Source organism: Larus michahellis, chromosome 2 (genome assembly GCF_964199755.1).
Source record: "Larus michahellis chromosome 2, bLarMic1.1, whole genome shotgun sequence".
In the NCBI taxonomy this organism is placed as follows: domain Eukaryota; kingdom Metazoa; phylum Chordata; class Aves; order Charadriiformes; family Laridae; genus Larus; species Larus michahellis.
Genome location: NC_133897.1, coordinates 105,316,799 through 105,334,856, shown reverse-complemented (window position 1 = coordinate 105,334,856; position 18,058 = coordinate 105,316,799). Strand labels below are relative to the sequence as shown.

Genomic DNA, 18,058 nt, shown 5'->3' with positions numbered 1-18,058 from the left:
AAATTGAACAAAACCTCCAAAATAACATCACAGATAAGCCCCAAAGGATGTTTATTTTGCCCGAAGCAAAAAGATGATGATGTCTGCCAGCACCAGCATATCAGGGGGATCTTCGTGTGACAGCACATCTGTGTAACTTGAGCCTGCTGGAAGGGAGGGGACAAAGGAACAGTAATACTCCAGGTGGAACCAGATACATTTAACCTGCGACAGAAATGTCACACAGTGCAAGAGGGGGAGATCTGTAACGTTAGAGATTGGCAAACCAACCTATTCAAGCCTATCCAGAAATGATAAAAAAAATGAACTTGTAATCCCAACCGTTAAAGGGAGAGAAGGAAGAAACTATGAAACAGCATGTCATGGCTCCAAATGCAGCAGGAACAAGCAAGCCATGTCCACAGCTAAGGAAGGGCTTGTGAAAATCTTACCTGTGTGGTCCAGGACAGGGCTGTTGGCACCACAGGTTTGGTACAATGAAGCAAGGTCCTTTGGAATGTATGTTTTAAAAATATTTAAAACGTCCAAACGTTTCTCATGCCCATCCGATCCCAGATCCTGTTTGCTGGAGTGTAAAGCCGGAGAAACTACCGTGGGGCTAGGCTGGGGCTGCAGCAGTGGACTTGTTCGTGCTACCGCTGTGCAGTTTGCCAATGTCCTCATCTCATTCCCAGCCTTCACGTGAGACTCCCTCTGAGGCACCGATGGCTCTTCGTGTTTAGTGTACTGCTCGCTTTTACACAGAGGATGATACTGTGGCGGTGGGTTGAATTTGGCCTTCATGGAGTCAGACACACAGTGCTTACCTGGAGGGGCAAAACTAGTACTTCCTTGGGGAACCATGTACTTTTCCACTTGCTTACTGTTGGTGGGCTGTGTGCTAGGCCTGGATATGACCGTCTGAGTAGGCGTTACACTTCTGCTATAGGCTCCCATTTGCATAAGTTTGGAATTTGCTTCATATTTACTTTTTTGTTGTGCTGTTATGCTGTATTGCTCCTGGGAATGGTTTAACTTGGGCTGCCTGTACCCCTCTAGACCTGATAAGCGTGGACCACAGTGGCCAAAGGCATGACCGTCCTTTGACTGATGCGTACTCCCAGATTTCCCAGTCGTCCCAACAGAAAGAGAGTTGCTTTTGGACCCTGGCAATGCACTTGGCACTTGAGTGCGCGTAAATCTGGCAACGGGCAAAGGCTGGCATTCCTTACCGCCAAGAACAGGAGGGGGGCCAGTACGCCCACTCCTCGCCAGAAAGACCAGGTTGTTTTTAATACTCTTGAATCCATTCTGTTGAACCCAAGGGGGGACCATCGAGTTACAGCTGATTTTGTGCAAAATTCTTTTGTGCATCCACAGGACTTCAGGGTAGTAGGTCTTGTGACTGCAGAAAGGACACGGGTAGACAATTAAAGCAGCCTGCAAGGACGTATTCAGATTTTTATTGCATGAATTATCCCTTGTTGATTTTTCACTCAAATCGAGTGGAGCTACCTCTTGAGCTTCAGCACCTTTTTCTGTCAGAGGATGCTCCCTGTTTAAGTCTAGCAAATTTTCTCTTGTGCGACTAGCCTGCACTTCAAGTGACGTTTTCAAGTCCATAACTATGTTTGAAGATGTCTGGCCCACACCCGGAGCAAAGCTAGCAATGCGACTGGAGCAAGGAAGCCCTTGGCTGTGGTGAAATGCTGGCATCTTGATGTCTGCAGAACATTTTACATCTTGGTATTTCGAAAAGGGCTGCTTGATGACACTCTCCAGGGCTGACACCAGGGCAGGAATCTCGGGTTTAGATTCCCTGGCCTCATTTTCTCTGGTGTTGCGGCTTCCCAGCTTTGGGTGTTCATCCAACTGAGATGTTACCATCGGGGTTTCCTCTTCAGAAAAGTTGCAACGGTATGGCTTTTCATCTGAATGGGACAAACAAAAAACCATCATTGTCATTTTATGCAGAAAGGAGCCCGAAAGATAGAGCAAAACTCAAGACTAGAGCAAAATAGCAGGAGAAAAAGCAAACTTTGGTATTAGTATTGTAATGACATGCTACAGACTAAATGTACTGTATAAGCAAGAAAATCTTGAAATAAGACAAAACAGTTCATTTTACTTTTAAAGATGATGGCAAAGTCTGGATAAACTCTCCAATGCCGCATGTTCATGACATTTTGAAGAAAGAACAATTCAATAATATACCCATGTTAAAATTCTGGGACTGTGAGAAAAATAAACAAATATGCAACCATTTAATGCTTTAACAAAAGCAAAGATAACGGAGCCAGATAAGACTGACCTACTTAAAGGTCTGTCAGTGCTTCCATTACAAGCCCCTATTTTCAAAGGGTTTATAACTCAGCAACAAAAATTGGCTCCACACAGAAATCAAGCATATAAGCAGGTACCGCATATAGAACAAACTGCTCGCTTAAGAGGGACTTTTGCAGTGGCCAAGTATAAAAGATGAGTTACGGAGGATGTAAATTTTGAATTTTCCACCCCTTAGTTTAAAGCTGATACTTCTTTTTTTCAACATACTTCCGTGTTTGAGTCAAACTGTAGGAAAATTTTATGACCGCTTGATCCACTGAGATAAGGAATTCAACATTTTTAGCCATTTAGATTACAGAATTCAAACCAGACTTTCGATTCTCCCACGTTTTCTTCTTCACATCTCGGCTCTCCAGAGTAAATTTATCTACATAACACATGCCCTGGAAAGGGACCATACTGGGCAGTAATTAAAGCCATTTAGGGGGAAAGAGAAGAGTAGCATTTGTTTTGCTGGGAGCACAGCTACCTCTGCCCGCTCTCCCGATGCCGATCTCTCCGAGCCATTGAAGCAGCCATTGAATCCCTCCAAATCAGTTCACAAATCAATTCCACAGAGATTTTCACCACAGCAGTAATGCCTACTGCACTGAATCCATTTAACATGTAACTGAATTGAATCATCTGACAAACTTTCAGTTTCAATTAACATGTAGTTAATGAGCCACTGCCAGGCAAGTGTAAGGAGACCATGCTCCATCTAAAATGTCACCAGCCCAAAGTGATCACTGCATCCGTAGGAGGGGTGAAAACGGCAAAGGAGTGAACTGCTCTAGAGCTGCATATCCTCTCGCATCAACTCACAAAAGCCAGTGCTTCAGAAAATCAAGCGCTGTTGGTTAGTGCAGCGCAATGCCACGGGCATTATTCTGCACGGCGCAATGGAAGAAGCATGTCTTCAGCTGGAGTTTCACTGCAAATAAAGTCTACTTAGCCTCACCTTCAATTCGAGCAAAAAATTCTTAACGTTTTGTTTAATTCAAGGTAATTAGGTTAAAAATAACCCACAGATTTGCAGCCTTGCAGGGCTGAGCGCTCACTCTGCCAATATTGTCTTCCTTTTAAATTCCCTAAGTGCGTAAATTCGGGGGGGGGGGGGGGGGGAACCACAATGCAGAAACTTGTTTTTCCTGTGTTGCAGGGGGCAAGGCTTTGGGAAAGCACATGCCCAGCACTACTAGCCAAATTTACAGTTTAAAACAAAGACACTGCATGCAGAGGTGAAATCTGACACTGCACATCTGTGCTATTTTCAAAGCACATCTGTCAAAGCCCAAAATATTTGTGCTCTTAAATAAGACTTTAAGGCTTCTCTTTACGATCAGAAGGAGTGGCTCCTTTGATCATCGTAGTAAACAATAAAGCAAAGCAAAACCAAACCATTCAATTGTAGCAGTACTCAGCAGAGACTGAACCGATCTACTGGCTACGCTGAGCAGAGCAGGCAGAGGAGGGAGGTGGGGGACCACCACTAGCCCAGCTCCAGCTGGGGCTTGGAGGCTCCAGCTGCTCCTTGGTCCACCTGGGCAGCCGCGATGAAGGGGCGAATCGGCAGATGCCCGGAGTCCCGGGTTGCTCTGAGTACCTCAGACACTCTGTGATGCTTTCTGACTTGGTGAAAATATATGTACTGTGCTGTTTCAGCAGAGAGGACAAAGCCGAACAGGTGGAATGGGTTAGGTCTGGGCTTGGTCTCGAGATCTGTGCTTGGGGAAGGGGGGAGGAGGAAGAAGCAGAGAGACAGACCACGGGGATAAAGCCTGGGACTGCACATCTAGAGGTGGCTACAGTCCTTTTAGCCCTATTGCTTTAATGCAGCCTCCAAAGAAAAAGGAATTTTCCAGGTGGAAAATGTAGCACGGAGTAGAAAAACGATGAAGGCATTTCTAAGGCGTATCTAGGGCTGCAGTTGCCACAATGCTAAAGGGATACGCTGTCAGTACAATATATAAAAATTTGTAAGGTTATTACAAAACAGAGCTTCTAACATCTCTTCGTAGTGTCTTGCTAGATTCAATTCCTCTGATGTCTCACACAAACAGTACTGAACATACCAGGAATAATTGTAAACGCTTAGATCAGGAGCCTCAATAGCAATATTTGTGTTAATTGCTCAAGCTAGGCTTCTAGAAAAACAAAACAAAACAAAACCACACCCCTACCCCCTTCCCCAAGATTTGGACAAACACGCTCTTCACCTGCAGGCCAACTCAAACTTCTTCACCAGCACAAAGCACAGCATAAGCTTTTCCCTAGCTCCATCCTGCTCTCCACCAGGGACCCGACACGCCACATACATCAACACCCAGGCTGAAATGTGCCATCCTTCCCGTCATGGGTGGTGGTCCAGGATGGGCGGCTGCAAGCAGGTAGCAGAAGCCAGGGGGAAAGAGAAGACACAGACAAGAGAAAGAAGAGATGGTATGCAACCCAATAATATAGGCAGAGCCTTTTTACAAAAATAGATTTAATTTATTTCTGCCTGCTCCCAGCCGCTTGCCCCAGCTGAAAAGGGGTACTAACAAACCTTTTAAATCACTGGTATAAAATATTGCTCTAACCAGCGCAGTGCAGGCGTTACTGTCACCAGAAACTTTCAAGATTTTATTATGGCCAGGTCAAAGCAAAAAGCCATGAATGGGATGCCTTTTGCATGATCTCCAGGGACTATAACTCACATTTCCCTATTGCAAGAGTTCTTGTCTAAACATGCTCTCACTTTTTATCCTACAGTCCCTCTCATGGACCCAAGTTTGTCTCAATTCCTTTGTTTCTTACCCAAAACGGCCGTTTACCTGTTGCATGTAAGAGTGATAAAGGTCCTTTTACCACATCCCTGAAACGTTACAGTTTTTCTGTGCCATGGATACCCAGCCAACAGCTGAAGCAGACCTATTTTACAAGATGGCCAGCTAGGAGGTGGCTGCTGATGCCATCTCGTGCCTTCAGTTTGACCATAGCTTCAAATACCGATGGCATCGCAGACCACAGGAGAGCAAAGCAGTGCAGCACTGAACACTTCAGTATACGGGAAGCCATGTCCCAGAAACACAGGAACATTCAGGGATTCAACCAATTCTTCAGAAACATAACTAATTGCCATCACTTAGTTACATATCTAACACAGGCAGATAAAAGTGACTCCCCTTCTCCCCACAGACACGTGCACCTCTTCTCCTTCTCCCCCTCACATGCATAAACTCCACTTGTTTTCTCCCCAGCTCTGTTTCTCCACAAAACCGAATTTCAGAACGGGCAGCACAGCTGTTTTAATTCATGAGGCTTCCTATAAAGTAAACCAGGCTACAAGCCCGAGGACAATGAAACCGTGATTTCTATTCAGAAGAGCAGAACAGGCTAGAAATTGGCCCCTTTTCTGGCTAGCATTACAGCACTAGGAGTTGAAGGAAAAGGAGCAGATGTGATGTGTTTGACTTTTAGTAAACATTTGATAGTGATTTGCACTTTGAGATGAGTGCTATGGCTCGATTTGAAAACTGACTGCAAATAAATCACGATAAAAGCAAAGGATAACATTGGAAGAAGGTGCAATATTGCAAAGACCTGTATTAGGTCCTGTTTCACTTGGTATTTTCTTTAATGATCCAGAAGAGACTCTAGACAGCATGCTAACTTAAATCTCCAGGAAATATCGCATTTGGAGAAGCTGCAAAAATAACGGGGACAAGGAAATAATGCACAGGGACTTAGAGGGAATAGAAATGCAGTCTGAAAATAATCAAATAAGATACATTTGGGGAAAAAAGCAGGCTAAGACAAGTGAAGGGAAACGATCCAAAAAAATCCATGCAGTGGGAGGGCGAAATCTGGGAAGCAGTGATGTTGAAAATAACAGATGTTACAATAGAGGTCAAGTAAAATATGAATGTACTCGGTAAGGTTCTTGAGCTTAGCTTTCACAAATATAAGTATGCATTACAAAAAAAAACAAACAACAAACTAAAACTACCACTCTGAAGAATATACTTACATGATGGCCATGCTGGTCGCATTTATATATATATATAAAAAAATAAATATAAATATATATATATATAAAAATAAATATAAATATATATATAAAAAACCCCAAAATATATATATATACACACCATTAGGTATATATACACACACCAAAAAAAACAGTAATGGGCACTATGTAAAGCCCACGCTAAGAACAATACAATGGGACACGGCAGGGGGAAGAAGGCAGAAAAGCAAGTTTGCAGCAGATAATTGAGGTCTTTTATCCTGTGAAAGAAGGTCCAACAAAAATACTCGATGCCCCCGGAATATCTGTGCAGATCTGCAAATACAGACAAGTCAGAAGGAGTTCTGCAACAGAAAAGTAACCAACCAGAAAACAAGATGAGTTAAGTGTCCCTCACATGGCTGAGGGAAGATGGGAGGGTGACAGGCCAGTGCCTGCAGCCTCCCCAGGAGTGCCAGGCTCTAAAAGAGGGAATTATGTCATTCTGAGCACTGGAGTCTATCACAACAATCAGATATAACTGCACGCAGGAAAACTCACCATGAACAGGAAAAAACCCAACCCCAATTACGTGTATTTGCAGCTTGCAGAATGAATGCCAAGGGAAGTGGTAGAACACCGCTTGGAGACTGTAAAACCTATATGGACAAAACATGGATTATCAACGCATGATAAAAATCCATCCTTTTCACAAGGAGGCAGAAAGCCTGACTTACTCTTTGGTCTACCAGCACAACAAACAAAAACCCCTCAATAAGCCAATATCCATGCACTACAACTGCATTGTAGACATATGGCAAAACCACCCTTCCTTTCATACTAATTCCCTATGTGGTTAGCTAAGGAAAAGACTCCTTGAGCATTCAACGGTGAGCCCACGGACCCTTCTTGGCAGATAGGGTTTATCATCTGAGTGCGGGTCGGGCTGTTCAAAGAGAGCCGGTATCTGTTTCGCAGAGGATGATTTGTCTTACACCAGCCATGCCCCCTGTTCTAGCTGCTTGCATCTCTATTTCTTGTAGTCCACAAGCTATCCACCACCCCCTCTGCTTTCTGCTCTGGCTGCGTCACTCAGCAGATGCCAAACGTGGTGGCAAAGCGGGCTTGAAGTGAGAGACACCTCCTACAAACCCTCTTAGCTTTTCTTACAGCACAAGGCCACGTGCTGCAATGACAGTGGGAAGAAAAAGTTACGGTGTTTTGATACGAGATCCAGCTTCTCACCTGCAAAGTTCATCTTGCTTTACATGTTATTAGATGTTTTCAGACGGAGCTACACCAGCTCGACAATAATTCAGAAAAAGAAATGACCAAGGATCAGATTGGAGGACTCGGTACTGCAGGATGGGGCAGGACAGCAGGTAAGAGGGTGATGCTGAAGGGTAGAAAGCACACGATCAACTAATACCCCTGCTTCCTCTCGGACTAATTTCAGAACTGACAACGTTTTTGGCTGAGGTTTGATGTTTTTAACAGGGCAGAAATCCAAAGCAGCTCCTGAGATTGAGATGCTGGCTGATACAGGTGGTTTATCAGTCCGCCAGCTCAACCCATCCTGCAGAGGTTTCACTTTGGCTATACAAGGGGGGATGGGGACTAACACCGTCCTGCGCCACAGCCTGGGAGTGCACAGAAAACAAGTCCCAGGCCCCCCAAAAAGTCCTGCCTTCATCTGGTCCCAAGAGAGATGTTTCTGCTTTATACCGCACTGCTTTTCTGTATTATTTTTCAACAATTTTTTTTTTTTTCCTATCGTTTTCATGGCTAGCTGCTGGGGAGTTACCTTTTCACTTCCACACCATCAGCTGTACATTTCTAACACCACCATACTTTCATCTTTAGCAAATAAAGGCAGATCATGGCTTTACCAATCAGAAATAGCAGCCCTTTGGTATAGCTTGCATTCATGGTCTCCTCCTCCTTTTCTAAACCTACGAGATCCTAAAGTGATTTCTTACTGACTTTTTAATCTCACGGCCAACAATTTCAGGGCAAGGCTGCATGATGGCAGCCGTCAACTTGCAACCAAATACTTTTTGGGAAAGGATGTTGACTACGGAAAAGCATCGTCTCACAAGGAGAGAGAGGAGAACTGCAGTTTTGTATCCCTGGGTTTGGGGAGTGGGGCCAGGGAGGGGAAATTATTATCTGACCAAAGCAACATTAGGGTTTTTATGAACCTTAAGAGTAACAAAATTTAGCTTTTTTCTTGTACTTTTCTTCTCGAACAGTAATACCACCATGCCATGGTGGCATGATGCCATGATGACTAAATGACTGATGTTTGGAGCCCTAAATTCAACTTCTATTATGACCACGCTATTTTTCAGCTGTTTTTCTTGCACATTTGTGCAAGAAAATTCCTGGAACTAGAACATACAGATTTATTCCAAAGTCCTGTTTGCTTCATTTCACTAACTTTACCCTCCACAATTTCTAGCTTTACCCGCAAGTTCCTTTTCACCCTTGCTGTGAAACGCTTAAAACACCGTACCTCCATGCCCCGAGCGTGCAAATAGCTGAAGGGCCCTGTTATATTATTCACCTGCTTCCCTCTGCAGAACTGGGGGACACTGCAGGGGATGAAAGCGGGACAGGGCCAGCCGAGCACACCGCTCCTAACACTCCCCAGTCTACATTTGACTAATCTCTCTGGCATTGTCCGGGAGGACACCTGCTGCTTGTGAAAACAAAACCCACTGAGCTCTTACAATCTGGGCAGCAAAAAACATGAATAGGCAACCATCAAACTAATTCAATAAAGTTTGTTCAGTTCTGGACTGCACATGTTGAGGGTTTTGAATTATTTTAGGTTATTGTCGTTGTTATCTTATATAATGCATAATTTTGAATTTTGGAAAGAATCTGAAAGGTCACTGAAGTGATCGGGGAAAAAAACACAAAAATTTTAGTTCATTAAATTTGAAACTTAACCTTTTAAGATGAGTGAAATCTGAGTCTGAGAACAGTTACGGTACAGCACACAAAAGACCCCTTTCTACAAGGTATTCCCTAGCTCAGTAAAATTACAAATTCCTTTGCACAGCAGAAATGTTTTAGAGTTATGTCACACTTCAAGGAACACTTTTTTTTTTTTAAAAAAAAAAAAAAAAAAAAAGCCTGAAACCATCCCCCATCCACACAGCCACAGATGCAAATGCCAGCAGGGTTGTTGGAATTTCAAGCACAATCTGTGAGTAGGCACCAACGAAGTAACTGAGGAAATAGGTGGCAAAGGGTATCAGGTCCAAAATCTGTTGGGCTGAAGTCTGAAATGCATGTTGTTAGGTACCAGAGGCATGATGAAAAACAAGCCCGAAGTTCACAGTAACCTTTATCTTTCCAGCTACTTGTATGTAACTTTTCCTTAAAGAGTATTTGGCTTTGTTGTTATCTAGGGTACCGATGCTACAAGCCTCCTAACGGCCAACTGGCTGCAAGAGCAGCTCCATGTGCAAATTACTCCACCTTGTTCTCGCATAGTATCTTTTCCATCACCCTCAGCTTCGCACAGGTGCGCATCAAGTGCAAAAAGCTTTGTGCTGAAGCCCAAACGCAAACTCTCTTCTAGCACCAAGTGCTTTGGGGACCTGCCTCCCAGGTATCAGCCCTTCCAGAGTCAACACAGACTTTATGTGAAGGTGAGGGAAGGAAAGCATCCACAGCAGAGCACGCAATGAAGTGAAAGTGCACGTGTGGGTAAAATGGCTGCTGCTGGCAGTGTGCCACGGACACGACATTTCCAGTGTTCATCACATCTCTCTGTACCTCCTTTTTTTTTTGACACGTCATTGTATACATGGTGCATAGGAATTCTGGGCAGCGGCAGAGCTAACGATGACGTCCCTATCCTTTCACCTCTGTATTTCTCACACAGGCCCATGAGGGTAATCTCCACCCAGCAGCAGGGGAAAAGCCCCACAAAATAACGTGTGCTTATCTGCAGGCAAAACTGTAGCTCCTGTTATCAGAGTATATCCAGGAGCCCTTTTCACCCTTTATCCACACTACCTTGACCCCATCGTAGTTAAGACTTCAGTGGGGCTTTTGCCGGTTGAGAAGAACGCTTGTTCTATAAATAAAGAGCTGAGGGGAGGTGACACCAGTCTGTCCATCCTCACGCAGCGAGGCTGCAACTAATACATCCAATCCCCATGCTGTTGCTGCATCCTGCTCGCATCCCCAGCACAGCCCCTTCTGGGACTGGGGACCGGACTTCCCAGTCATGCCCCACAGCCCTCCTTTGCCCTGTGAGCTTCAAGAGCATCCCGACGTCTTCCCATCTCATGAAGGGCTGCTCCAGCTACAGTCGGGCAAAGCACGGTGCCGAGAAACCGAAGTGAGTTGTGCACCTTACGCGTGGCTTTTGCAACTCTGTCCTCACCTCACAAAACTTCAAACCTGCTTTTCTTCCTCTAGGATATGCAACGCCAAAGTGCCCAGGTGGGCGCAGAGGAAAGGATCCATCAATCCCACTCGCAGACCAAGCCGGAGCAAAGGTACTACATCGGCTTAAAAATTACAGGCACCTTCACAGTCCCACATCACCGTCTGGATCCTGGAAGGTGGTGAGGGAATGGCAAGTACTTACCTATAAATTACAGGTAAAACAGAAGGAGAGATGAATACGTACACAGGACCAACACAAAAACACTTGCAGGGATTGCTTGCCAAGATGAAAACTGTACAATTTGGCATTGCTTTAAATGTTGCTGCTCGTAATATACTTAAAGAAAATTATGGGATATAAAACCCCTGGAATGCTCTGCAAAATTAGGAAGTGATTAGGCCAGATGATACCAATTTGACTCTAGCACAGCTTTGTCGTAATTCCAGAGTTAATAGAATTACTGTATGAACTGGTCCAAAACCTAAGCAGAATACTTTCAGTATGCTCTGTAGCTGCTAGGCATTTCTGTGCGTGTGGCCCTGCCTGCTAAGTTTGGTGCAGGTAGCAGGAGGGAAAAGAAAGGGCATACGACCATTAACACAGCAGGACACATAATTAAATTTGAGAGGGTCGGATTTGAGCAGGGGGTGTTGTGTTTTTTGGGTTTGGGGTTTTTTTTAGCTTTTTTAGTTTAAGGCATAGAAAGAGAAGGGCAATTGGTTTTGATACATCAAAACTACTTGCAGAGGAGATGGAAAATTATGATTCAATTTTTTATCTTTTTTTTTTTTTAAGCAAGTGGCAGCCTGCCTGTAGAGCCGCTCCAAACATAGACCTAAACAATTGTAAATCTTCCTGGAGATTTTCCCTTTCGTTCCTACAGTCTGCTCCGGAGCATCGTCTTTACCACCACCTGTTCCTCTTCCTTCAAGTACTTTATGGAGAAAGGCTTTCCAGGCCAGGACTGTGGACTGGCAGCCACCCCATACAGCTTAACATTCCTCAGCCAATATTTCATTTCTCCTATCGTTTGTTAAGCGTGGGTAGCGTATTGCCATACATCATAAAGCCCTTTACTAGAGCTGCTCAGTCTAAAAACAGAGGGTACAGCTGCGCTGTAGGCTACGGTTCTGCAGTAATACCTAAACTACAGCCAGCAAGCCCAGTGTGATAACAGAGGTAGCACAGCTACGGAAATAAGGAACTCTGTATGACCTAATTTACCTTGTTTCTCCTGCCGACGGCCACACTACTATGGCTGGTGGCTCCGTTCACAGACTTAAGGCAGTGAAGAATCTCTAGTCTGCATGTCAGTCAGTGGCACATCACAGCAAAGTGAACTTAGATTATAATTTTAAAAGCATTACGAGCATTTGAAGATTCTCTAGTTGTACTGTACTTGGGTAAAAAAAAAAAATCAGTTTCCTTGTGTTAACTTTTTTTTCAGGCTTTCAGAGGAAAGATGAGTTTGGAAAGAGAATGGAAGAAAGCAGGGCTGGAACAAGGAAAAGAAGCAAGTCAGATCAAATCCAAGACATAAACTGGACAGACTGAACTATCATCACTGGAAACTGGATGCCCTCGATGAGGGTGAGATTGCTGGATTATAACTATCACCATTACGTGGTGCCACAAGGATGCTGCAGGACAGATGAGGGGCTGAGCCCAGCAGGGTGTGGGATGTGCAGAGTTTCCTCGAGGTGCAGGAAGGCTCTAAGCTATTGACAGATCAAAAGTTGATTTGAACAGCTCTGCTCCGGATGGACCGAAGGGAACCAAAGCTACTAGGGAGCATGTGGCCGCAGCCACGAGGGCAGCTTTTGGCCACTTGGCCAAGGTCACTATCTTCTCAGCACCAACTGCAGCTCAACTGCACCAAATGCACTGTACACGTGCCACACAACCTGCAGCCCCGAGACAAAGGCCTCAAGAGAAGATGCTCGAGGTCCCACTGGCCAGACCCAGCTCCCCTCCACCCAGCCTCCAGCTCACCATGGCTGGCGTTTGCTCCTGTTGACTGCACAGGGCAGCAGCATTTGCAGGTTGGCTAATTGCTACGTAAGTAGCCTTTCCTTTCCCCTTCCCTTTCTTTCCAGTGTCCTCCCTTGCTCCTTTGTGTAGGAACAGAGGAAACAGTAACAATAACTATGGGAGGCACTTCCAGCAAAGTAAATGGCCTTTCAGATCTGGCTTGAAACAACTCTTGTGACAGCCTTACGTAGATCACTAAAGACACCAGCCATTTACTGGCAACTTCCATAATCCCCTTGAAGAGCTAATAGACAAAGCAGGCTGGAACCTACCGCCACAAGCACGGCAGCAGAAAGGGCAGCTGCCTGCGGGTGACCTGCGCTTTAAAAGGGATTTGGAGTTTTAGCATTTTTGCTGACACTTTTCCTTTTATACCGAGAGGTAAATTTGAGAGCTCACGAGAGCACCAAAGTTCTGAGCTCACTTAAATTCTCACTTTTTAAAGTCTTACTAATCTGGAAAATAAGTAAGGAAAACAGTAATTTCTAACAAGTCATTTAAAAGATGTAAGAAATCCCAGCATCTATTCAGCTCTGGTGTGTAGGCTTCCCATTTCAAAAAAGAAGCAGCCTTCTGTTTGGGAAGGAAGTCAGATGAGAATCACCCCACGGTGCATGATGTGGCTCAGGAAGGTCAGGAGACATGAGGATGTCTCAAAGATGTATTGAAAAAAGAAGAACCATCTCTAAATGTATTTTAATGAACCTTTCAAATAATAGAAACATTGTTATGCTAAAGGAGGATGGGTGGGGAATCAAATCCATTTGAAAAATAGCAATAGCAACACATCACTTTCAAAATAAGCTTCATAGAAAATGAAAGAGTAATTCTGCGCCTGTGAGTCATGATTATTTATATCACACACTCATTTTAATAAGTACAGAGCTGTGTTAAAATGCTAAAGCGTTATTAAATACTGAAACTAACTATTGCATACAGTGCATAGGAAGCTTCCCAACTTTTCCAATTAGCATCAAGGCTTTAAGCTTTAAACGCAGCAGAAGCAAAAGAAATGCTGAAAAACACTGCCACAGGCTGGCTTAATTTGGAATTTCTCCTTTTCAAAAGGATTTGAAAAAAACCCAACACACAGACACCCAGAAAGGCTAGAAACTACTACAGATTTTTTTCCTTTCCCCAGCCCTTGTTCTGTTACGTACGTTACAAGAAAGTAGGAAAGTGTGTTTAAGGGCACTTTTACAAACTTGTTTTGATAGAAAAGAGCTTCTACACATGTATCTGCAGCAGCCTGCAAACACCATTTTGGGCAAGAGGCTTGGTTAACCTCATTGCCATCTTTCGTCTCCATACTGAGAGCAAGGCCATAGAAAACAGCATGAAAAATCCCTGCGCCTGCCGCGGCATTAACAAAGGGTAGATTTTAAAATGCTGATGATCGGCTATGTACACGAGGTGTCCTTAAACAGAAAAATGCCTGCCACTTCAGTGTAAGCTCTTCTCAGATGTGCAAACCCAGTAGGATGGAGGAACACCCCGCTGGGAGCAAGGAACAAGCTCCATTGGTTCTTGGGCGAGGGCTGTAGTCTGGTGTATTTTTGCAAGAAGCAGTACTGACACCTCTCCTCCTGAGGAGCTCAAGTGTTAATTATTCCCCTGCGTTCAGGTCTTACGGGGACCTGATTTTTTTGGAAACTCAGGAAGGCCATCTGCTTTCCCAGCAGCGCACGACGGGTCTGGTCAGAGCAATTCCAGCAGGGTTAAACAACGCACTGGGGAGGGACAAGGGGAACTGAGGTAACTAAACCACCTCCCCACCCTACCGCCAGAGCTGTGCATCAGTTGCAGGGTCTGTTGTTATGCACATAAAACTCCTCTGAAAAAAAAATTATGAAGGATTAAGTTACCAATAAAGGCAGAGCTCCTCAGATCACCTACATCACTTATTTGCCATTTATCCACACCCTACTGTTACAAGAGGCAGGACACCCCCCCATCCTAAGCACAGTTGTCTCTTTAAGACTGCTTCCAGACAGAAATAAAACTTGCCTAAGGAAGAATAGGCTTAAGATATTAATCTGGTTAATTCAGATTCTTAAATAGCAAGAAGTCATACAGAAAAACAGCTGTTTGCCCAGATATTTCCAAAAAGAAAGAGGTAAACAATTGCATGGCGTGTGTGTGTCCCCAATAGCATCACACAAAGAAGTACTTATTACCACAACTACTCTGGCAAAGATACAGAGTAGGCCAATGTCAGGAAAATAAAGCATTTTGAAAATCCTCCTCAAAGTCAGAGTCATTTTAAATCTATTCACTAAGACGTATTTAATCCGTGACTTAGTCCACCTGCACACCTGACTACACACAAGGTCCAGGTGATAACTAGTCTTTACGGCACAGACATTGCATCAACCCCATTTCAGTCTTAGTCGTTTCATCAAAAGAAAGAGATAGCTTCCCATGTGACTCAAAGCAGTTATGAGAGAGGTTACGTAGCTAATGGAGTTACCTATCCCCATCAATTAAGTAATACACTCTCAGCACTACCACGCTGTACTTCACCTTGGCACCTACATCTGCATACAGCTAACGCTCTCAGTTCAAATCCCACCCTACGAATTCATCATCGCGTGCAGCGCATTTGACTTCTCCCTGACACAAACGCACCACGGTAGCTCCTGCGTCCCAAAGAGCACGCCTAAATCAGATTTTTTTTTTTTTTTTTACACTACGCTGCCTACAAGAAAACTCTTGGCATCTCCACTGTGATTAGAGGGGCTGCTGTTTTCCCTGCGTGCCGATGTCAGCCCTTGGCTCAGCAGCAAGCAGGCACCGGGCAGCTGCGGACTGCAGAGCTGGCGAGGAGGAGGAGGAGGCGGCGGCGGAAGGGGAGGGAGGACGACTCGGCGCCGGCCGCTCCGCCCACGGCCACCAGGTGGCGCCGCCGCCCAGCGGATGAGCCCGCCGCCGCCGCCGCCTGGGGCTGCTGCCGCCGGGGCCGGGGCGGGGGCCGGGGCCTGCAGCCGGTTTCCAAACCCTCCCCCCGCTCCCAACCGCCCCTCGCAAAAGCGCCTCGTTGTCTTCGCGTTTGGGCTAGTGCGGGTGCTTGCCTGGGCGTCCTGCCCCAAAACCCTCCCCACGGCGCAAAAACAACACCCCCAAACAAACCAAACCCTACACACAGTGCGAAAAATACCCGCCCCCCCCAAACAAACCAAAACCAATCCAAACTCCTCACCAAAAAAAACCAAACCCCACAGGTGACCGTGCTGCCACAGCTGCTGCTCAGGGCCACCAGCCCCAAGCACGGCTAACCCAGCGCAGGTGGGAACCTCAGGTCCGTGCGTATGTACCCCCCTCCGGTCACCATCAGCACCCCGCGCCTCAGCCAGGTCCTCAGCGCTGGGAAACGCTGCCGAGTTGCGGGGTGCGGGGGAATAGGAAATAGGAATTTTCCTATTATTCCATAGGGGAAAAAAAAAAAAAAAAAAATCAAAAACCAAAACCCAAACCAAAACAAAAAAAACACCGAACAAATAAACAAACCAACCCAAAAGAAGGGCTCATCCTGCAGAAGCATCCCCAGGTGACAGCAGTGCCACACGGGACACCGGTCCCGTTCCTGCCCTGAATATGAGCTGGTTCCACAGACCGTGCCGGTCGAGTCACCTGGTGTACCTGTGAGCGCCCACCACCGCACCTTGGAAGCGCCTCGCCGTGCCGAAAAGAGGAGAACTAGCCATGGGACCAGGAAGGGGCAGCCAGCGTCCCACAGGATCTTCCCATTACACATTTCACCAGCTGTGAATTTGGGACATCTGGTCCCCACGCCGGGGAAGCGCCTGAGCTGCGCTCCGCTGCCATCCATAACTAAAACCACACGCATCGTTAGACCTCTGTATAATGGGGACACAACTGATCTCGTGGGGGGCGGAGTGTGTGCTCCATCCTCTCCGACGACAAACGCTTCCCGCAGGACCGAGTCCTGCTGACATCGAGAACTCACCTAGGTCAAAGTGTTTGCAACCACCAAGAAAACAGAGAATAAAACACTCACAGCTGAAGCTGTGTCTGGGTCAGTGTAATTAGAGAAATGGCAGGAACAGAGACAAGTACAGTATTTTGATGCGCTTTTCTACATAATGTGCTATATTATACCTTTTTCTAAAACCAAAAGTCCCTTGAAATAAATAGACCCCAATAGGCTCATATAGGTTACTTTACAGGAAGCACCGTGTTTGCAGATGGTAGAAAAGCATCCATTTTAGGGGAAACAAAACCTCCAACACAGGGGTTTTGACTTTCGTTCACTGCTCCTGCTATGTGGAAGACCTCCATCAAAACAGGCCGGAGTCTGGGCAGTCAGCAGCAGGATGAGGTCATGCCAATCTCCGTCTTTTCCCAGAGTCATTCTTGGTGCATGGTAATCAGTTAGCCCACGTGCATCTCTCTGCAGGAACGGATCGCTTGAACTTTCCCAGCGCAGCCACTGGGGAAAACACAGAATTGTGGGAAAAGAAAATACAAAGACCTCACAAATGCAAAAACCTTTGCCTGCCGAGTGCTAATTGAGAGAACATTCTTGCAGATTAAAAAAGTGCGGCAGGAGTGGAAGAAGTTTCACTTACACACAAAACTAACCGGAAAGTACACCAACGAGCAGTAACGCACACAAGAGGGCAGGCATCTATGGAGATGGCATCCAACGTTTGCAACCAAGTCAGTTTTACACCACTCCGGACTGCGAGCTTGTGGTCAGAGAGGACAAGCTAAGATGCTGCAGCAACACATTACTAAATTTAAAATATTTGGAGAGGCCATGTGAATAAAAAACTTCAGATTTTTCCAAACGTAGTGAGGAAAATAAAAAAGTATGTATTTCTGTTCTGAATTCAACTTCAAGCCTCAGACCTGGAGTAGGATAAATGGAGACAACTCCTTATTCTCAGCAAAAAAAAAAATAATCAAGGATCTAGGGGGAAGAGCCTCTGAAACAAAGGCATTGTTAAAATTGTTTATTGTTAAAGCAATAAAGGATTTCGGGTACTCCTATTTTTTAGCATTAAAACATACTTCATAAGCTTTCCTTCATAGGGCACAGCTTTCATTTCATTATGTTCTGAAAAACGTGGAAATGCTGTCACTAGGCGCCCAAGTGCACTTGGTACTTTGATTGGCATCTATTTTCCATTTCAGCCTATCGAGGAATGAGAGCAAACCACCGACTCTTCCCAGACACTACACTTCTCCATTAGATTCTTTGGGAATTGAGAGCAACAGCAGCAAATTCAGAACAGGCGGTTTTATCAAAGTATAACAAAAAGTGTCTCTTTCAAGCTAAATTCTCAAAAAACTGCCTG

At 45.2% G+C, this 18,058-nt stretch overlaps 1 protein-coding gene across 6 annotated transcripts in view; it reads right to left on the bottom strand.

The window, feature by feature from the left end:
• Positions 1 to 18,058, bottom strand: part of ZNF516 (zinc finger protein 516) — a 104,479-nt gene that overhangs the window by 15,296 nt on the left and 71,125 nt on the right. For all 6 annotated transcript variants that reach the window (XR_012585689.1, XM_074576519.1, XM_074576516.1 and 3 more), the window contains exon 3: positions 432 to 1,910. Coding sequence is in view for 5 of the 6 variants with exons in the window: in XM_074576519.1 (XP_074432620.1) it covers positions 432 to 1,910 (1,479 nt within the window). In the remaining variant the exon portion in view is untranslated. The remainder of the gene's footprint in view (positions 1 to 431; positions 1,911 to 18,058) is intronic.